At 33.4% G+C, this 21,853-nt stretch overlaps 1 protein-coding gene across 2 annotated transcripts in view; it reads right to left on the bottom strand.

The window, feature by feature from the left end:
• PIG-S (phosphatidylinositol glycan anchor biosynthesis class S) overlaps nucleotides 1-21,853 on the bottom strand; it is a 47,442-nt gene that overhangs the window by 3,235 nt on the left and 22,354 nt on the right. For both annotated transcript variants that reach the window (XM_076365142.1, XM_076365143.1), the window contains exons 3-10: nucleotides 11,640-11,870; nucleotides 11,360-11,560; nucleotides 3,560-3,778; nucleotides 2,839-3,027; nucleotides 2,630-2,768; nucleotides 1,947-2,094; nucleotides 1,507-1,853; nucleotides 36-147 (exon numbers count right to left, since the gene is read on the bottom strand). In XM_076365142.1, coding sequence (XP_076221257.1) covers nucleotides 39-147; nucleotides 1,507-1,853; nucleotides 1,947-2,094; nucleotides 2,630-2,768; nucleotides 2,839-3,027; nucleotides 3,560-3,778; nucleotides 11,360-11,560; nucleotides 11,640-11,870 — 1,583 coding nt within the window. In that variant the 3' untranslated portion in view covers nucleotides 36-38. The remainder of the gene's footprint in view (nucleotides 1-35; nucleotides 148-1,506; nucleotides 1,854-1,946; nucleotides 2,095-2,629; nucleotides 2,769-2,838; nucleotides 3,028-3,559; nucleotides 3,779-11,359; nucleotides 11,561-11,639; nucleotides 11,871-21,853) is intronic.

The raw sequence follows: 21,853 nt of genomic DNA, 5'->3' as shown, positions 1-21,853 counted from the left end.
GAGAGTCGCGGCTCTCGCAAATATGTTCAACTTACACGTTACGAGTTTCGTCCATCCGACGCTTGAGTGTAATATCTATGTACGTTCTTCAATGAGAGCAGCACTGGTATCATGGCCGGTAAGAAAAGGGGAATGTACACGGCGTATCTGTAACGATAAGAGAAGAGAAAAAGAGAAGGAACATGAGAAGGATTATCGATTCGATTAACACTAGAACTACTAGATGGATCAAATCGACCTGTTCCTACGTTCTTCTTTCCCAATTGTTAACCCTTTGCACTCGAGAAATGACTCTCGCTCACCACTTGTGATTTCATACAGTAAAACTATAAAATTTGATACTTAACCCTAGTCATACCACGTGTTTTTATAACGAATCATACCACAATGTGACTCTCAGTCACTTACGAGAATAAAAGGAATGATTAAAATGTTATTGTTCTCGTTTATAGGGCCCACATTTTAAAAGCTCAAAAAAACTTTTGGAAATGCAGTATGAAATAATAAAAAAATTTAAGTAAAAAGTTCAAATGTGAGTCAAAGTCACATCCTGGTCCGATTAGGATTAATATTATACTACATATAATATATTAATTTAAGAAATATTGAGAAAAATAGCTTTGTTCCTCGATGTACGTATGATTTTTCCCCAAGTAAATTTCACAAAATATCGTCATTAGCTGATCATCAAATATTTAAATATTTCTAGTGAAAAACTGTCGAGTGCAAAGGATTAAAATAACAGATGCTTCTCTGTGGAATTACTAAAGAAATTGATTTAGTAATACCTAAACTGAATCATAAGTCAATCGAAATCTTAGTAGCCGTATTCTTAGAGCTCCTATAGACAAATTTGGAAATGTCGATTTGACTGCTCGGTTGTTCTAGTGTTAACACGTTGAATGCCGTAGAGGTCACAGGTGACCCTCAACCGAATCGGATCACTATAGTTCTCTCAGTTAGATTATGATTATTTGAAAAGGTTTCTTTTTATAAATAATGCTGCCTAATGCGATGACATTCAACTAGACGAACATGCAGTAATGGAATTCAATCAAATGATTTAACCGTTCGCGCTCTTCAGATTTCATGTCGAAAAAACCCAGCGCATTTGAACGATACGAACAACTGACGGCGCACTCACAATCTGGCGAAACGCGCACAACTTTTCAGACGCATGTACGTCGCATCGCTACTTTTTTTGTATATAAGTAATCCAAGTAATACATTTTGTATTTCGTTGTTACCTATTATAAATTAATATATATTTATAATAGTATTAACATAGATTAAGACAAGCGCTGTCGCGCTGCTTGGCTTTTCTCGACATGAAATAAAAGGAGCGCTATCGTGCTCCTTGGATTTTTTCCCGTTCCATTCAGAAAGCGCTAAGTGTTTTTTTTTTAAAATCCTCCGACACTCAAACGGTTAATATCATATTTTTTCGATTTGGGTGTTTTGCTCTATGAAACCGTGCGGCATTCAACGTGTTGATGATTAACTTACTTCTGATCCTCCGGGAAGTACAACAAGGCTAAAAGCGTCGGATCGGAGAAAGCAGCTTCCGCGGCAACAAATGCTTCTTTGCTAGCTAGAAAGCCTTGCCTGAGATCCCCTTGGCCTAGTCGTTCGGCCGAGTACTCGACCAAATGCAACGCTGTTTTTATTCTATTCCCAACGACGTCTGTGATGACGATATTTCCGATTTCCTTGAGAAGCTGGGCGAGCGATTGCAGGGTCAGCTTAGCCGAAGTCAATTGCTCGATCGTGCGGACACGCATCAGCGCGTCGACTTCCCAGTCCCGTAATTTCAGTCCCACGGAAGGGACGCTGGTAACGCTGTGTATGAATTTCTAAAAGAGAACGGAGAGTAAATTGGCTGCCTTCCTCTGTATGATCGCAACGGATGCTCGATAGGATAAAAGGACGAATCGTTTCTCGATTACCGGTTCTGGAATACCTAGAAGGAGCTTCAACTGCGCGAGGAACGTGCCAACGATCGTGGTCTCCTCCGGGACAACGGTCACTGGCTGATTGGGGTTGCTAGCGTTGCAAGACTCCATCGGTGGGTTGATGAACACGACGCCACCCCATCTGTAGTTAAATAGAAACATAAGTGGATGCGAAGCGAATGAATTAGCACATTGAATGCCGTGAAGGGTCATCGATGGCTGGCACTTTCTGGCGCTGTGGGGATTATCAGTGATTCCCAATTAAATCAATTATTGTAGTTTATTCAGCTAAACAATGCACCCGACATTTTTCAACGTTGTCAATGATGACGATAAAGCGGTGATATTCGGCAAGATATGCACGCTAAGAATGACAAAGCAACTCAATTAGATTATTTGATTATTACATTTTACCATAAAGAATACAACAGTGCTCAACTAAATTGTCTCGAGCTTAATGAAACCTTGCCCAAGGACAGATACCAAGCGTTAAGTGTAACAGAGTTAGTTTTTGGCAGGAAAACTAACATAAGCTATACCGTTTGCAAGCATTCAGCTGCTTGAATTTGCTTAAATCAAAGGAGGAGCTATATTGTGGTTTTCCTGAAAAATCTAACGCCTCGAGTAAGACGTATAAGAATCAGCTAGAACGTGTTAGAAAGTAGCAAGCAAATTACCTTGGCGAGAGGAATGCCTCCACGTTGAAGCTGGTTTTCGATCTGTGCCCGGATCGAGTGTAAATATGCAACGGAGCACTGTCACAGGGGACAGCGTATATCACAAAATTAATGGTCGGATGAAGACTGACATGCGAGGCTGAAATGCGGAAATTTCTTTTTGTAGAAAGTCAAGATCCTGTGCCATCAGACAGCTGGCAAGTACCTACCCAATTTCTTCTCTAGCGGTGTAATCAGTTGCGGCAGTACGTCCTCAGGTAAAGCAAAGTGTCTGCCCAACGGGCTGCTATCAGGTACACGTTTCGGAGTAACCTCTAACGGCAGGAAGTACAGCCATTGCGACTTCACGGAAAAGTTGCTCGAAATTGAAATCTCGGAGAGGAAGGGTTCAACGTATTCTAAAAAAAGTAATCGAATAAGAATGTAGAAATGGAACAGGAAAAATTAAAAAACATTTAATCCTTTGCACTCCAGAGGCGACTCCCAGTCGCTATTCGATTGAACGCAGCAAAATGATAAAATGATAAAATGATAAAATGAAAAATATAAAATGTTGAATAAGGTACTAACACGTGAAACAGAAATAAAACAATTCTATTCCGTAATCTATGCAAGATCTTTCTTTATCTAAGTTGCAAATAATGTTAATATTTCGTCAGAAAATAATGAATGTTTGCAATGAAAGATACTGTCGAGTGCAAAGTGTTAACACTGGAACTACCGATGAGTAAAATTGATTGTTCTGCATTATCTTACAAAACTTACAAAAATACCTTTCTTGAGTTCTCAATTTTCTTATATTCTAGTTTGTATTTATTTAAATCAATTTCTTAAATAATTTCTGAGAAAATCTGCGCTTTTCCCATGATTGTGAAAGAAGGGACACAAAGTGGGTCATTTTGAGCCATCTGGTGGTTCTAGTGTACTCACCCTCGGACATTGCATGCAGATCCCAGTTGAGCTTCAGCTTCTCTGGATCAGGATTCACAAGCGTGATCAATATGTCGTAGGCCGGGCTAGCCGGAAATCTTCTCCGGTTTTCTTCATCTAAACTGTAGAGGGTAGGGTGAGTGAGCGCGTCTCTTGTCAGGGCCAGTGACTTCTCGTGCAGCATCCATTCGGATAGCAACCTGGTCAGGGTCCATCCCGCTGGAAACAATTGAAATTAGCGACGCTCTTAGAGTAGGAGTTTATAGCGGAGTTTTGATAGGAATTAAGATTAGAACTACCAAACATTTAAACTGACTTTTCTAAATTTCTTTATAAAATTAACTGTGTATTTATTAAGATTTCAACTTCTTTAACCCCTTGACTTACAGTATCGTGTCAGACACACGACGAAAATTTTCAATTGATTTCGAGAAACCTGAGTATTACTTATTTGTTTTTAAATATAAGTTAACCCTTTGCACTCGAGAGGTGACTCTCAGTCGCCACTTGATTTGACACAGTAAAACTATAGAATGTGATATTTAATGTTAAACTTTGCATAATGCCTCGATACCTGAAACATTGGAATAAAACAGCTTTGTTCCTCGATGTACTGGTGATTTCTCTTCAAATTAGTCTCAAAGAATATCGTCTTCGTCTCGTAAAGAAATGTTAAATATTTCTAGTAAGAAACATCCGAGTGCAAAGGGTTAAATGATACTTTTCTACTATCAACTGTTATCCTTTGTAGAGTAAACCTCGATAGAATAAGCAACAAAATTTGTTGTTTTCCTAATCAATTATTCAGAATGAAGTAGTTGCATCGATCATAGTTATGAAATAAATTGTAGAGCAGGGGGTTAACGATTTCTCACAGAAGCGTCTGTGCCTTGTTAGTAACTGTAACAAAAGAAATCAGGAATGGGTGATTTTGACCCATCTGGTGGTTCTAGTGTTAAGAGAGCTGTGATAACGAAACATCTTTCTTTGATAGGTTTATAGTACAGATACTAAAAGCTGTTAAAACTGAAGAGGAATTAAAGTAATGAATTCTAAGAGCATAAGTCTACTTTTGGACATTATCTGTATGAGTTATTGATGTAACCGTTTCCAGCTTACTCTGGCCCGTTTAATAATATTAACACGTTGCGTACCGGGCAGTTTTCAGAAAATTGAATTGTGCGGATGGCAATTTGAGATCAACTTGTATCGCTATACATACAGAAACTCAGATATCATATTGTTATGTAATATATTTTAAACAGATAACCAATTCGAATGAAATTTAATATTTTTCTAAATGCTGTGGTAATTAGCAAAGTTGCGTAGCTATGTGTCTTTATATAAAAACGAGATTTCTCGTTACCAGTACGCAATGTGTTAAAAATGTACACTTAACACGTTGACTGCCAAATAAGCACTCGCCAAAACCTCCACACAATCAAAATAATTTTCATACTAAAACAGAAACTAAACGGTCAAAATTCTTTGTAACGATTGCCCTACTGTTCTTTCTATATTTAATACATCTAACAAAGTTCAGTTCGTTCGATACGTCACCGAGAAAATTCATTTTTAAGTTGATGGAGAAAATGCTGTCACCCGAATTCGGACGACATGGCGGTTAAAGTGTTAATGAAGATGTATGCGTAGCCAATGCTCGCAGCAAGAATCAACAAAATAGATAATGAATGAGCGAACGAACGAAGATGAAAAGGAAAAATGATTTTCTTGAAATGCTGCTTCGTTGACTTGTGCTGTTTTGGAATTCAATTATCATTATCTTCAAGCACAAAGTGTGATGCATCATGAAAACAAGAAGGCTTAACACTAGAAATACCGAGCATTTAATACGATTAATATGCAATTCCTATAAAAATAGTAACAATAGATTATTTTCAGTTCCTTCGGACATTTATTATAGTACTCTAGTGAAACTATTTATTTTCAAAATCATTTCGAATATTCAATGCTTTGAAGATATCAATAATTGTTAAACAAAAAAATCTGAAGTGAATTCTACTTCTTTGCTCTACCATCGCCTATATTTTATATTTTTGGATATAAAACAATCAATAAGTGAACTTATTATTAGATCTCCTTTATAGGATCATAAAGACACACGTTAATATAACGAAACTGTTTTAGACAAATTATGAGATTATTTTAAAACTATTTTCATTCTCACATATCTGAAAAATTGAGCAGGATATTGGTTTGAGTCGTTATATAAATTATGAGACTCTCTGCATTCATATCTTTTGCCATTAATTAGATGCATGAAACATTTACGTATATAGCATACTTCTTTCGTGATGCACCACTTCGCGAAGTTTCAGGGTAATAATAATTCTAATAATTCCTCTTCAGAATCAATGAATGTATCACATATTTTAAATGTGTCTTAAATGTCTACGTAAAAGCTTAACCCTTTGCACTCCAGCCGATTTTGTAACGCGATGTACCAGCAATTCCAAGTCACTTTTATGGCACCACTAGTGAAAATTAAAAAATATTATATAATAAAGTTTCTTATGTTTTTTTACTTCCCTTGTCAAGATAAATTGCATCTGCAGCAAATGCAATAATCTTAAGGTGTAACACGATGTACCAGCAATATCAAGTCACTTTTATGATATCACTAGTGAAAATTAAAAAATGTTACATAATAAAATTTCTTATGTTTTTTTACTTCCCTTGTCAGGATAAATTGCATCTGCAGCAAATGCAATAATCTTAAGGTACTGTCTCCCAACTCTGTTAATTAAAATATTTAATCCTTTAGCTACAGATGGGCTGGCCGAGGCTATGTCTCTGTACGACAAGGGCCGACGCGAACTGCGCGTAACAAATGTAGCACTGCGACTTGAGACTAATGGAGTATTCCACTGTGCAATTACATTAGAATAGGCAACAATGTGCACAGCCATCAATGAATGACAGAGAAAGAAGAGAGCCAGTATAGTGGCGTGTCATTTGTAGAGATGACTTTCGTAGGAGCCACTACAATGCTGCATAGTAACTAAAGGGTTACACCTATCACACGGTTTTCAAATAACGGATTTTAAAAAATAAAAATTTATGCATATTTCTGCAGTCATTTTCTGAACCCTTTACACTCGGAAGGCGACTCTCAGTCACCATTTGATTTGACGCGGTAAAACTATAAAATCTGATATTCAACGTTGAATTTTGTATAATGCCTTGATACGTGAAATATTGGAATAAAATAGTTTTGTTCCTCAATACACTTGTGATTTCCCTTCGAGTTAGTTTCAAGGAATATCGTCTTCGCCGCGTCAAAAAATGTTAAACATTTCTAGTGAGAAATTTCCGAGTGCAAAGAGTTAATACTGGCATTAAACTTAACAGAGGGAATTCCTCCTTTTTCTTAGAGTCAAAATATAGTGACTTCACAGATTGATACCTGTCTTAGGTGTCTTTTGTATTATGAATGGACTGATATGTTTTATTTCCCATTTGTATTTCATTTTTATTTTACGTTGAAATAAATTAATTTAATTAACCCTTTGCACTCGGAAGTATTTCGTTAGAAATACTCAACACTTTATAATTAGACAAAGACGATATTTGTTTAAACGAACTAAAAAAAATCGCAAGTAAATTGAGGAACAAAGCCATTTTAGCCCAACATTTCATCCACCGATGTATTATACACACTTCAATATTAACCCTTTGCGGACGAGGATTCTTTAAAATATACAAAATCTTCAGCAGATGAAGCTAAATTATACATCAGTTGCTTAAATAATGAAAGGAAAGGGAAGTACGTGCCGATTACTTGATGTTTGCCTAATTAAAGCACTTGTTCGCGACTTAGTCTTCCAAATACAAAAATTTCATTTCGCTGAAATGTCGACCTTCGTCCGCAAAGGGTTAACCCTTTGCACTCGGAAATTTTTCATTAAAAATATTTCAAGATTTCCTAATGAGATAAAGACAACATTTTATGAAACTAACTCGAAGAGAAATCACACGTACATCGAGGAACGAAGCTATTTTATTTCAATATTTCTCAATTATACAATATTATCAATATTGCATTATACAGGGTATAATATTAAATAACAAATTTCACAGTTGTATCGTATGAAATCAAATGGTGAGTGAGAGGCACCTCTCGAGTGCAAAGGGTTAAGTATCAAATTTTATAATTTTACTGCATCAAATCAAGTGGTGGCCGAGAGTCACCTCTCGAGTGCAAGGGGTTAAATAACTGAATAAAATATGCGCAAGTCGTTTTTTTTTAATTTGCAGTGCATTTAAACCATCCGTCGTGATTCCAATATGCAGCAGGCATCGAAAGAGGTTGGCGAAACGTGTCTGAACGGCAACTATCGAGTGTCAGAACATACTTGAAAGGGTCAACCATAAATCATTCGGACCAGCCTCTCGAACCTTCGGACTACGTTAAAGCCCCCTTACACGTTGAAACCTGCTACAAGCATTACTACAAACGATGAGTTTGAGCCTTTTCACTCTTTGTTCCTGTGCCAGTGACGGCTCGCGTATAGGCACTGTGGAACTGCAGCACCCCCAGTTTCCACTTGATATTATCGATAACACTTAACACACTGTACGCCGACTAAATTTCAGCTAGTAGAAACGCGAGCGTCGGTGATTATACTGATACATTTTTAAACATCGATCAAGCCGAAATTTTTAACTTACGAAAAAGAATAAGGAATTCGATTTTGTAATTTTACTTTGGATTTGTGTTGTACATATCTAAAATGTTACATGAACGTAGGATTAGCAATTAAACCATAGACGAAAATTATCGCGGGGCCGGCGCGCAATGTGTTAATATGGTGAGTCCTTTTTTCTTTAATTCTTTCTTTATACTTGTACAATATGCAGGGTCAATTCGTCTAGACATGTGACGTCTTTTATGTGATATAAAATAATATATAGCATGCCATTTAAAAAAATGAAGGTCACTTTCATATCTAACAAAATAGTATAAACATAAAGAGATTACATACGCCATTGTATTGCGTACAAAAAGCAGTACTACTTCTTCCTCTTCCATTTTTTTCTAATATTTACTATTTATAAGAAAAATGCTGGTTAGTAATAGTGTGAACACCCTGTATAATCCTTAAGCTTAACCCTTTTAGTGCCGAACGACGATATACCTGTGCGATAGAGGATTACATGGTGTATGCATTTGTAAGCATCAATACTAAATAAATTATTTGTATCAGTAATGATAAGTAAATGTTATACATTCTCAATAGCCAGATAACTAAATATAAATGTTTAAATTTAGTTAGAATGTAATAGAAATTTATTATAGAATTTAATATGAATTAATATAAATATAAATGTTTATATTTAGTAGAAGTATTTTTGTAGCAGATAGTCTTTTTGACGCTTGCGTGCATCATGGAATTATTCTTTAGTTTTGTGACTTGATATTAATGATTTTATACTTCATACGCAATATTTATACTTCATGATATGTGATCTATATAAGACTATAACCAAACGATGATTTCTCTTATGTGCAAATACTGTTTGTAAAAGAGAACTGATTTTTTTATTTTTCATAATGTTTTGTATTTATGTTATTCGTATGATTTTTAACAAATATTTAAATACAATTGGCATTAATTTATTCTCCGTTTATTTCGTGATATGCTCCTTTTTAAATTTTGTAAATATCATTCTTATTTTGTTTTTTAACAGCTTTTTCCTAGCAAATTCATCAAATTGCTCCGGTATTCTTTGCATAGGTACGATACCTTCAGTCAGCACTAAAAGGGTTATTGTCAGTAGCCATCCCTCAGTTTATGGAAAAGATACAAACGTTTTAAAACGAAGGCTAAACATTTTCTCGGGCAGCACCCCCACTAATTTTAGCTACGAGCCGCCACTGTCCAGTGCAACATGTATAATAAAACCTTGAAAGCCTTAAACTCATCACTTATGGCAATACCTGCATCGCCACAAGTCTCAACGTGTACGGAGGCCTTTAAGGTTTTGGTTTGGAAAATCCTCCCCTGTTGAGTTGTAAAGAAACGGTACTGCTCTTTGTTTGCGTCGAAACTTGTAGTTTACCTGTTTAAACGAGTAGTATAAATGCTCCCTAGATCGGGAGATAAAGTAAAAGCACCAATAATTGACCAAAAGAAAGAAAGAAATTATTTGCGTAAATAACAGTAAACGCTTGCTCCTTTATTAAATAGAGAGACTCTATGGATGAAAATGTTGTTTGAACCTCTTACATTATGCAACAAAGCGAACTTTTATGAAATAGTTATATTATCTAAATTTTATAGACATTTTTGAAAATTCTAAACTTGCGTCAGATGTTGACCGTCCTTTAAAACGAGGAAACTAGTAATTGACTACATGTTAGTTACCAGTTGAACACTTATAGTGAAACCAAAAACACTTCAGATGATTACTTTAATATCGATTATTTGCAACGATCATGAGAAATTACGAGTAAAAGGACAAATATAAATGGACAGAAGTTAATTCGATGTCGGAGATTGGAGGTATACAACCAACGTCAATGAAATAAATTATTAGTTTTTACAATAAACAGTTTAGGTAAAAATGTTTCGGAGTTGGGTCGATAGATGCATCATATCTATTTAATAGCATCTATAAATGCACCTTTATCAAATAATTACCTTTAAAAACCTTATTTTTTAAATTTTCCTGAAAAATGGTCAACTATTGATACCAGGTCAATTACTGGTGCCTTTACCTTAGGTGTATTATAAATGATTTTGTAGTCTGTAGACTAACGAAAGCAAAATTTCAATGCCTTGCAGTGGAGCCTACGCAATGCAAAGGGTTGAGGGGACCTTACACTTTCTCGGTCAAAAATTGTAATAATTTTTGTGGCATTGATAAAGCAATGAGAAAACATTTTTTGAGTCCGTAATTTTGTTAACATACACCTTAAGTCTCCAAATACAAGAACAAATTTTTATATAATTTTATAACTGATGTTTTATAGAGGTTTTTTGCAGCCCCATGGAGGTCAAATTAAAAATTTTGATCTGCTGGCGTGCATGATTGCGAGTCACTGGAACGTCTCAAGAAAAGGAATTACTCTTAGAAAAAGTATGACTATGGCCCCAGTATAGACTACGATTATTTTGTTTGAGCAAAAATTCACAAAATAGTGGACCTCCGAAGTTGGTGGTCTCAAAAATAGCATTTTCTTCGTAAAAGAAACGTTAAAAATTGAGGAAAAAAGTAACCAATACTATTTATTCTAGTCCATACAGGAGCTATTGTTGTGTAGAAGAACATATTAAAATTTCAAACCGATTGGTTAAATGGTTTTCAAGTTATCATGCACGCCGGTTACAAAAATGTTGTTTTGAAACGCGTTTAAAGTTTTGACAAACGAATTGTCACATATAAAATCTTCTTACGTTCAATCAGCTATGCCTGCTGCATTCCTTCCGACTCCTCATACGCCTCGTTCTCAAGAGTTCTTTTTTCTCCCGTTAAATTCATTTAATTAATAATTAATAAATCAATTTAACACGGCCGAAATACCGCGTGGTCGATTTGGTTTGCCTTACACTTGGTGCTATAATCGTCTATAACTTTGAAAGTATTTCGAATTTTCCTCTGAAATTTTCAGAGAATATTATTAGAATATAATACTTTCCAATAAGATACTTTCTAAGAAGTCGGTTTTTCCGACCCGAGAAAGCGTAAGGTCCCCGTAAATCATTGACACCATGTGGCTACCATAGGTCCGCTACAAACATAATCTAGCAAGCGAAAACGGGAAAACGTTCTCACTGGTTTCCGTAGAAAAGAAAATCGTCCTCTTCGACCCGACGAGAACCGCGTCGTTCAGATTGTTCGATTCTAGGAGCAAAAGCTGACCAACGTCCAAATCGAAGCTAGCTGCTGCTACCTTTTCCAAATCGTGCTGAGTGTATGCGGAAGCTACCAGGCTGCTGGATATTACGCGTTGCACCACTTCCACTCGATAAACGTCTGCAAAAAAAGAAATGAACGTAACTCGATACCGGCACTGGGAGATCGAGGACAAATATAATTGCTGTGGACGACTTACCGGCTGCCTCGAACGCCTTCGTTATGTCGCGAGACAACGACTCTGCTCGGTCTCTGGAGAGGGCAACGAGGATGATCTTGGTCCCGATTTTCACCTCGAGATCGGACAGCTGGTCGATCCCTGTGTAAGGGAGGGAAACGCGCGGCACCGTTGTCGTGTGCCACCAAAGAGGAACCCCTATGGCCAGCAGGAGCACCGCGAACGATATGCTCGCGTAGATCCGGTATTTTTCTGGAAATTTCATGGAAAACAATTGTTTTAGTTTGTTAATTGAGACACTTGGTTTTAACCTCTTGCTCTACGATTCAATTTCGCAGTTGCAGTTGTTAGGACTATTATTTCGATTGCGGAAACTGGAGATTTGATAGTAGGTAATTGGGGTACATATCAGTGTGATCGCATCAATCAAAATCGGCGTAAACATTTACAAAATAATATTTCTAAAATCCAATATGCGTCAATTTGACGCGTTCCGTAAACCTAGTGTTAATAATACATTAGTGCAACAGAAAATTCCATGCTCTTTATATGTCTGGATTTACTCTAAACTACAGAAGTTGCTAATAAGAAAAATATTATTTCATTTCAACTCAAAACGATTAAATAATATTTATATTTGTTAAACCGCATTACAAATCTTCGCCGCGAGTCTAACTCGATATTGTAAGCCAAGGGGTTAACATTCGATTTATAGACATTTATTGTATTTTATTATACTATTCCTAGAACAATAGCAGTATAAACTTCCATATATGAATGATTATATATAGGGTGTCCCGCCTTAAGTTATAAATGTAATTATCTCTGGGATTATTCGTTATTTAGAAAATGTTTCAACTGCATTGTTTCTATAAATTCTGTAAATATAGAGGACAGTAATTTGGTAGATTCAGTTTGTATTTAGGTGGACGATATACTTGAGTACATCTGGTACTTTTCTGAAAATTTCATTGACAAGAATCGTCTAAACTTGTTCACATAAGTAATTTTTCTAAGTAAATACTATTTTTGAGTTTTCAAAAAATAGACTTGTGTGAAGTCTTCTTGTTATTATTCTTCTTGTTAATCTTGATTATTATTAATTACTAATATTAGTATTAATCATTTTATTAATAATTTCTTCTTCAAAACATAAAAACAAAGTTAAACCACTATTATTCCGAGCCGCTCAAATACGCCAATCAAAATTGACATACACTTTTACCAAATCATGTTTATGAAAAAAATTAATATCTGTCAGATCGACGAGTGGTGCAAATTTTACGTAAATATCTCTCGTCGGGTGCGCATTTAAAATTAAGCAATGACGACTATAAACGTCAAACGCAGAATAAATACACCTATGATACATCTTAATGGAAAACTAAAGCAGAATAAAGGATTACCTATTTATTTGAAAAAGTAAATAATTTATTATTGAAAAAATTAGTATTATTTTGGACTTCAAAATAACGATGGTGGAAGTACATTAACATACAAGCTTAAAATATTCAAAAAATTAAACATATTTTTGTCGAATAATTATTAATTGCAATTATAAATACTGGAACTATCAAAATTACCTGCTTCAGACTTTTTTTATGACCGTTGAAAAGGCACGAATGTTTTTCTGCGAAATCCTTGTATAATTTGATTTTTCAACGTGTATTTTGAAATATTAGATTAACTAAAATGTCTTGTCATTTTAGAGTTCAATATGACATTTATAATGTACTAATTAACTATATTATAATATACTAATAATCATTACAAACAGGTAAACTAAAAGATGATAGTAAGTTTTCGAATCAAATACGCAACACAGTTCAACTAAGTTGACATAGTATATAATAACAAATTTTAATATTTATTTAACCCGTTGCCCTATAGTTTATTTTTCAACTGTGATCGATACAACTTTGTTAGTAACAATTTATTGGAAACAGAGAAAAATTCTATGTATATTCTTTATCTATGTTTGCCCTACAATATAATAATTGATAACAGAAGAATAATATTTCATTTGAATTCAAAGGAATTAAGTAATATTTATGTTTATTAAATTCTGTTTAAAACGTCCAACACAAGCCTCACACTTGTAAAGCAAGGAATTAAAACAGTTTACACACAATTTTTTATTTAACACAGTAAATTTTATTTAATACATTCGATTTTAACATAGCAAACTTTGTTTTCTAACTACATTTAAAATCGTGAGAAGATTTTTTGGTCGACCTAATATAAATCGATCGGAATTTTAATAAATGCACTCCTATAAGAAAATACAAGCCAGTCGATTCCACTGATGGTTAGGACTGCTGTTAATCCCCAGAGAATTTTTATGGTTTCATAGGCGTCTGGAACCATCGGAATTCTTGGTTACCAATTCCTCTTATTTTCAAATATTTTTCGCAGACGCTTCTACTTGAACCTTATTCAATCTGATTAACTGATAAATTAACATTTTATCTGTCTAAAGCTTATCGCCGAATTTTTGAATATCTATACTATATTCAAAATCAGTTTAATTATTCTGCTCTGCATAATGACCGTTGAAAGGTATGATTAGATTATGTTACACAAGATGACTTATCGGTGCACGATAATAATTGTTGATGTCCAAAAGTTCATTGAGAAATTCTTTAATCTTTAAAAGACTATTAACCTTCTCACGAAGATTTATTTTAATTTTTCGCACAAAGATATGTCGGAAATCATTATTTATAACTGAAAACAATTAAACAAGTATTTAATAATATTTAGAAGAAATGATTTGAAAAAACACGTTAAAGATTGTTTTTTATTTTTCACGCAAAAAATGTTGGAAATCGTTATTTACAATTAAAAACAAAGAAAACAAATATTTAATAATATTTAGAAAAAATAAAGAAAAACTCGTTAAAGACTTTTTTTAATTTTTCGCACAAAAATACGTCGGAAATAATAATTTATAATTAAAAGCAATGAAACAAATATTTAATAATATTTATGAAAAGCAATTAAGAAAAAACTTTTGTTAGGAAATTCAAATTTTCTTTATATCGTATATTTATAACAACACATATGTAACATTATTAATATTTCTTATGTAATGTATTTATGTCAGCGATAGGAAGATGAAAAATTAAATTAGGTCCTTGAAAATTTTAATGAAAATAGATTCATTGCCAGCCACTGGCGACCAGAAGCTGAGTCACGCCTATTGCTGCAACCGATTTCACAGTTTGGCAAAAATATATAAAAAGTACTTAAATATCCGTAGAATAGTATCTGTGGTTATATAGAAAAACACTTGTCACGGATTCTCACTGCCGACATATTAGAGGATCAACTGATAATATGGTGCCCAGTCTGGTATTTCGTTCTAAAATCTGATTCGTAACACGAATAGCTTGAATTTTTTGTAATTTCTTGTAAAATGTAGGTCAACTAACAAGGTTACTCGTGACGAAGGCTGAAAGTGAAATAAAAACAATTTAATTGCATCGAATATGTATTACGAAAATTCATCATTGTGCAGGTTAGTATGGTCACCTAACAAAAATCATGAAAAATTACTTTTAGATATATTTTTAAATTAAAACTATATAAACAAAGTAAATTTCTCTGCTTACGTATACAAATTTTACAGTATTACTGTTCACGTAATGCACATCCATTACGTGATTATAATTAGGTTAGATACGTATAGGTACTGAATTTATACTTTTCAATATTGTATTGTGTTATTTGTCACGTTATGCACATCCATTATATGATTATAATTAGATTGAGTACGTATAGGTGGTGAATTTGTACTTTTCAATATTAATCTATCGAATATCGATTCCCATAACATTATGTTTGTGTAATACAAGAAAAATAAAACAGAAATTAATATAAGAATGTGGGATTGGAAGGTTTGGCGAAAACAAGCACAGGTGTAATTGTAATTTTATTTAAACAGACTATAGCTGGACCAGAATTAAACTAAACTATGTATCTTAACACATTGAATTCCCCAACCAAATCGAATTACTATAGTTCACTCAATTAAACCATGATTATTTGAGAACATTTCTATATTATAAATAATGCTAACTAATGTGGTGACATTCAGCTAGATGAACCTGGAATAATAACAATGCAATTCAATCAAATGATTTAATATTATATTCTTTCCATTTTAAGTATTTTGTACCTTGAAATCGCGCTGCATTCAACGTGTTAATCTATTCTACGCAGTACTACACTGTTCAACGCTAGTCTACTTTGTACTGCTCCTCTCAACTCGCAAAACTACACTCTACCCCAAAAGCCTTACAATGATCTTAACACTAGAACTACCGAGTAATTCAATTAGATTTCCCAATTTTCGTATAGAAACACCAATATTGTGTCCGTTGAGATTTCAATCGATTTATAATTTAGTTTACGTATTTTTAAATCAATTTCATTACTCATTTCCCTAAGAAGCATCTGTTCCTTTTCAGTAGTTGTAGAAAAAAAATCTAGGAATGGTAGTTTGGTAGTTCTAGTGTTAACCCTTTGAACTCTCTAGGCTCCAATATTGCACCAGTTATAATAATAAGTATTTTAACGAATCTTATAGAAACTACCCTAAAATTATTCGATTTTCCACACATCCAAATTTTGTACTAACAAGGAAAATAAAAGATCGAAGAAATGTTATAGCATTTCTAATTTTCGCTAGGAACACTATAAAAATTAGTTGCAGTTGCTGATAGGCCGCCTGCGAACCATCTGAGTTCAAGTGGCCTGGTCATAAACGGTCCGAGTATACCTGAGGTATCAGGCCTTGCGCGTCGCACCCCATAATAACAGATTTTTTGGGTTCGTATTATGTTCTTAGCGTACTATTTACTTTCGCCACTAAGCTCATGTACCATTTTACTATCGACAATTTGGAACAAAAATCCAACAAAATTGTCCATTCTACTTCAAGTGAAAATTTTATTTGAAGATAATACAATGATAATAGCAAAATAGTTGTTTGCTTTGATCCGTGGGTAATGAATAACATTGATTGTTGTTAAATTAGTCTAGAAATCTTCATCGCGAGTCTCACTCGTCATTGTACGGCAAGGGGTGAAGGGAGGGGAGGATGGAAGAAAGGAAGAGCTTAACACTAGAACTAGCGGATGAATCAAAATGACCCATTGCTTATTCCTTCTTTCACAATTATTGAAAGCATACAAATGCTGCTTCGAGAAATGATTAACCAGTTAACTGTGTTTGACGAGTATACACGTCATCTTAAAACTCTTAATGCTGCTAACTTTTTCATAGATTGTTTATTTTTTGAGACAAACATGTAATTCTTCTGCGTTTAACTTTAGTTTTTTGTTAGGATATATTTTAACACTAGGTTTACGGGCATTTATTGTACAGTTTATTCTATTGTTCCCGGGGAAGTTGATATTCGTTCATTTAGATTTTGGAAATTGTAGATGTAGAAATAGACAAGCAGGATTCATATTCGTGTAATTGGATCAACGAAAATCGATTGAAACATTTACCAAATAATGTTTATAAAATTCGATCTGCGTCAAATTGACGCGTTCCGTAGATCTAGTGTTAAGTGCATTTGGCCTGCATTTGACGAGTATACACTTCATTATTTGATTTTATTGCGCGCACAGTGACAGATTTTTCAAATTAAATTCCACACTTAACTGGTTAAAATGCATGATTTATTAATTGTTTGAGTCCCATTTGCCGCTTTCGCGCTCTGCAGATTTCATTTAGAAAAAACCCAGCGCGTTTGAACGATACGAACAACTGACGGTGCACTCACAATGTGACCAAATGCGCTCAAATTTTCAGACGCATGTACATCGCTACTGTTTCTGTATATAAGTAATACATTTTGTATTTCGTTGTTACCTATTATAAATTTATACATATAATAGGGTGTTCACACTATTACTAGGCAGCGTTTTTCTCGTAAATCGTAGATCAGGTCAGAAATGGAAGAAAGGAAGAAACTTCAAAATGTTTCTTCCATTTCTGACCTGATATGACCTTGAAGGTTACTGTGCAGTATACGAATGAATTCGTCTAGACACACGCTTTTATGTGATATAGAAAGATATATAGCATTCTGTTAAAAAAAATGAAGGTCACCTTCATATCTAACAAAATAGTATAAACACAAAAAGATTACATACGTCATTGAGTTGCGTATAAAAAACAGCACTATTATTTCCTCTTTCATTTTTTTCTAATATTTATTATTTTTTTCTATAGTATTAACATAGATTAAGACAAGCGTTGTTGCACTGCTTGGCTTTTCTCGACACAGAATAAAAGGTGCGCTGTCGCGCCACTTGGATCTTTTTGCATCCGATTCAGAAAGCGCTATTCCGCTATTCGACTTTTTTCGACCGTGTTGTTTTAAAAGCCTCTATTACTCAAGCGGTTAATCAACAGATTAAAATATAACTCTATATTTATATATAAAATATATAATTGACATTTTAATCAATGGCTTTCTATGGTTTCTATAGAAGAATGTTTAAAAATCAAGGGCTCGGTAGCTCTAGTATTAACCCTTTGCACTCGAAAGTTTTTCACTTGTAATATTCTATACTTCCTAATTAGATGTAGACAAAATTCTTTAAAATGAACTTAACAAGAAATCATACATAAATTAGTTAATACAGCTATTTTCTTTCAATATTTCACGTATTGGTGCAGTATACAAAGGTTAATGGTAAATTCCAAAGTTTATAATTTTTCTGTATTAAATCACCTGGCGACTGGGAGTCGCCTCTCGAGTGCAAAGGATTAACACATTGCATGCGGGAAACATTTTTCGCAGTCTGTCACTGGAGCGTGTGTCAAAGAGTACATATTTAGTAGATTTGTGCTGGAAAGCGAGTATCGTATAAATACGATGAGCATTATATGTACAATGTTTATACTGCTAGGCAACGATTTGCATTGTTTTAGTTTAATAATCATAGAGCATACATTTAAGTGTAAAATAAAAAAAGTTTCCTTAAGAAAAACGAAGTGGTTATTAATTTAGTGCGTTTTTACCGAATGACCGAACCCTTGCGAAATTAACGAAAAACGCCCGCTACACGCGTAAGTCCGTGGCGAAATATACTCGCATGCAATGTGTTAACCCTTTGCACTCGGGAGTTTCTCGCTAGAAATATTTAACATTGTTTGACGAGGCGAAGACGATATTCTTTGAGATTAACTCAATGGGAAATCACAAGTACATTGAGGAACAAAGCTATTTTGTTCCAATATTTCATGTATCGGGTCATTATACAAAGTTAAATATTACAGATCAGATTTTATAGTTTTACTGTGTCAAATCGAGTGGTGACTGAGAATCATCTCCTGAGTACAAAGGGTTAACCCTTAGCACTCCAGGTTGTTTTGTAATCTATCAGCAACTGCAACTAATTTTTATAGTATTCCTGGCGAAAATTAGAAATGCTATAACATTTCTTCGATCTTTTATTTTCCTTGTTAGTAAAAAATTTGGATGTGTGGAAAATCGAATAATTTTAGGGTAGATTCTTTAAGGTTCATTAAAATATTTAATCTTATAACTGGTGCAATATTGGAGCCTACAGAGTTCAAAGGGTTAATAGACGTCATAATGGAAAATTAACGCGTTGACTGTCACGGATGATCGGAGCTTCGAAATTGCTTGAAAATAATTACAATAAGGAAATTGGTATCGAATAAAAATATTTAGAAACATAAACAGCTAGACAATAGCTGTATTATAAAGGAATAAATCATGCTATACCGAAACGCTCGAAATTCTCGCGCAGTCAACGTGTTAATGCCCTATCAATTATTTCTCAATCGCGATCGATAAAACTATTTTACCGTTAATCATTTATTAACCCTTAGCACTCCAGCACACAACCATTTATCTTTACTACGAAGGAATAAATATTAGTATAATAAAACGCTCGAAACTCTCGTGGCAGTCGACGTGTTAAAATTGCTACAGGAAGGCCCAGTAAATATATTCGAAGAAAAGCGATTCATTAACTATGTTGGGTCAACTTAAGGAAATGTTAGGTTATTTTAAGCATATTTGTCCGTGACAACAAATATGCAACACGAAGATCCTGACTTCGATTTATTGGATGACGAAGAGGATAAAAAACGTGAAGAAATAGAATAAAAAGGCTGTAAAGTGGAATTGAGAGGAAAAGGAACAATGATAACTTGTTCTTCTTTTGTTCATTTTATCTTTTTATGCTTATATACAATTAGAGCATGAGTATGCTACTGTTCTTAAAATAAAAGTGTTAAATATAACTTTTATCCTTTTGTTTTACATGAAACACGTTATAACGTAAGAATTCGGAACAAGACTTAATTTCATTTGTCACCTGACGGGAGGAAGTTAAATAAATTAATGAGATGTTCATATATTATCTAGTATGCGATTTTAAAGTGGCACTGGTTTATAGGGGGTTAAGGTAAATGTATCAATAACTAACTATGTAGCTAAGACTATAAAGACAATATATTTATATTATAGATTTATATTATGAATACAAATATAAGTATTTATATGGAAGTTAAAAGTTTATATCAAAATAAATGTTGATATCGAAATCCAAAATTTATATCAAAATAAATATTCATATTGGAATTACAAATTTATATTGAAATGAATATTTATATTAAAATACTTATATTAAATATTAACTCTTTATATTTATATAACCTTGACTGGTTAGACAGTGGTACATGTACGTTAATGAAGATATTATTTGAAATGTTAGCCTCTTGCAAGGTTACATGCAATAGTACATCTAACATTGACCGCTTTAATTACAGTTTGACATTGCTCTGGTAATATTTGGTGTACTGCAGTACCATTCGGTTTCTCAGTTGCTCTCTGAGTGGACTGGTGTTGAATAAACATTCTGCTTCAAAGTTCTCTACATGGACAAATCTATGATTGTCGTATCAGGTGGCTGGTTTAGTCAAGTTACTATTTCAACACGTGCATAAACAAGTGAAATTACTCATATCTTTTTGTTTCTGTATCAATTTTCCATATTAAATAAATTTTCTATCTTCTCAAGTATAATTTCCTTATTTGAAATTAATTTTCTACTTTCCCAAGCATTATTTCTTTATTTTAAATTAATAATTCTATTTTCTCATTTACATTATTTCCTTATTTTAAATTAATATTCTTTTTTCTCATTTATTGTTTCCTTATTTTAAATTAATATTCTTTTTTCTCATTTATTGTTTCCTTATTTTAAATTAATATTCTTTTTTCTTATTTATTGTTTCCTTATTTTAACTTAATATTCTATTTTCTCATTTACATTATTTCCTTATTTTAAATTAATATTCTATTTCCTCACATATAAAAGTTTCATGAATCCGCCATTTCTAGCGTTGCCATTCAGTTGTTAGTTATTTTTGTAAAGCTTCACATTCTTAAGCTTACAAAGTGTCAACACAACACAGTAGAAAATGCATGATTATGAAGGGAAAATTTTTGGGAAACAATAAAACCATTAGTTCAAACTTATTTGTGACTTTTCTTATACTTTCCCGAAACTTTTACAGTACCTCACGCACCACACAAGCTGAATTACAAATCAGTTAAAGTCTTTATAGATACACTCTCACAATTTCTATAAAGAAATTAAAAAAAATCAATTCGACTGACTAATAATTACAATGTCAAATATATTATAACTTCTTTATATTTTAGAATTTGGCTTTAAGAATCTGACAGTATATTAACAATATTCTTTTTCTAAAATGGTATTAAAATCCAAGAAAAAAATCTCGTCAAGTTAGTCGACGTTACACCGTATATTCTGATTTCAGATCAGAACGAGAAAACAACAGAAAGTAATTTATGTTTATATTTATATTTAAATATTGCATGTTTACATTTAACACAAAAGACAAAAATTGAGAAACTGATTAATTGGACAATATAGGAAATGATATAAAATCCACACTAGGTTTACGGAACGTGTCAATTTGACTTACATATTGAATTTTATAAACATTACTTGGTAAACTTTATGTCTGCTTTGATCTATACGAACGAACATTAATTTGTTTAGTAATGTTTCCATGCAATCAAGATTGTGATTACAATTCTATCCAAATCAATAATACACTTTTACTGAACAAAATGTGCGAATCATAAATTGGAATATGCTGTTTGCTTTAATAAATAATAAAATACCTCTTTCATACATGATTTTTCA

Source organism: Nomia melanderi, chromosome 2 (genome assembly GCF_051020985.1).
Source record: "Nomia melanderi isolate GNS246 chromosome 2, iyNomMela1, whole genome shotgun sequence".
NCBI classification, from domain to species: Eukaryota; Metazoa; Arthropoda; class Insecta; order Hymenoptera; family Halictidae; genus Nomia; species Nomia melanderi.
Note: the sequence above shows the minus strand (reverse complement) of the source record. Positions and strands in the feature narration are given on the sequence as shown.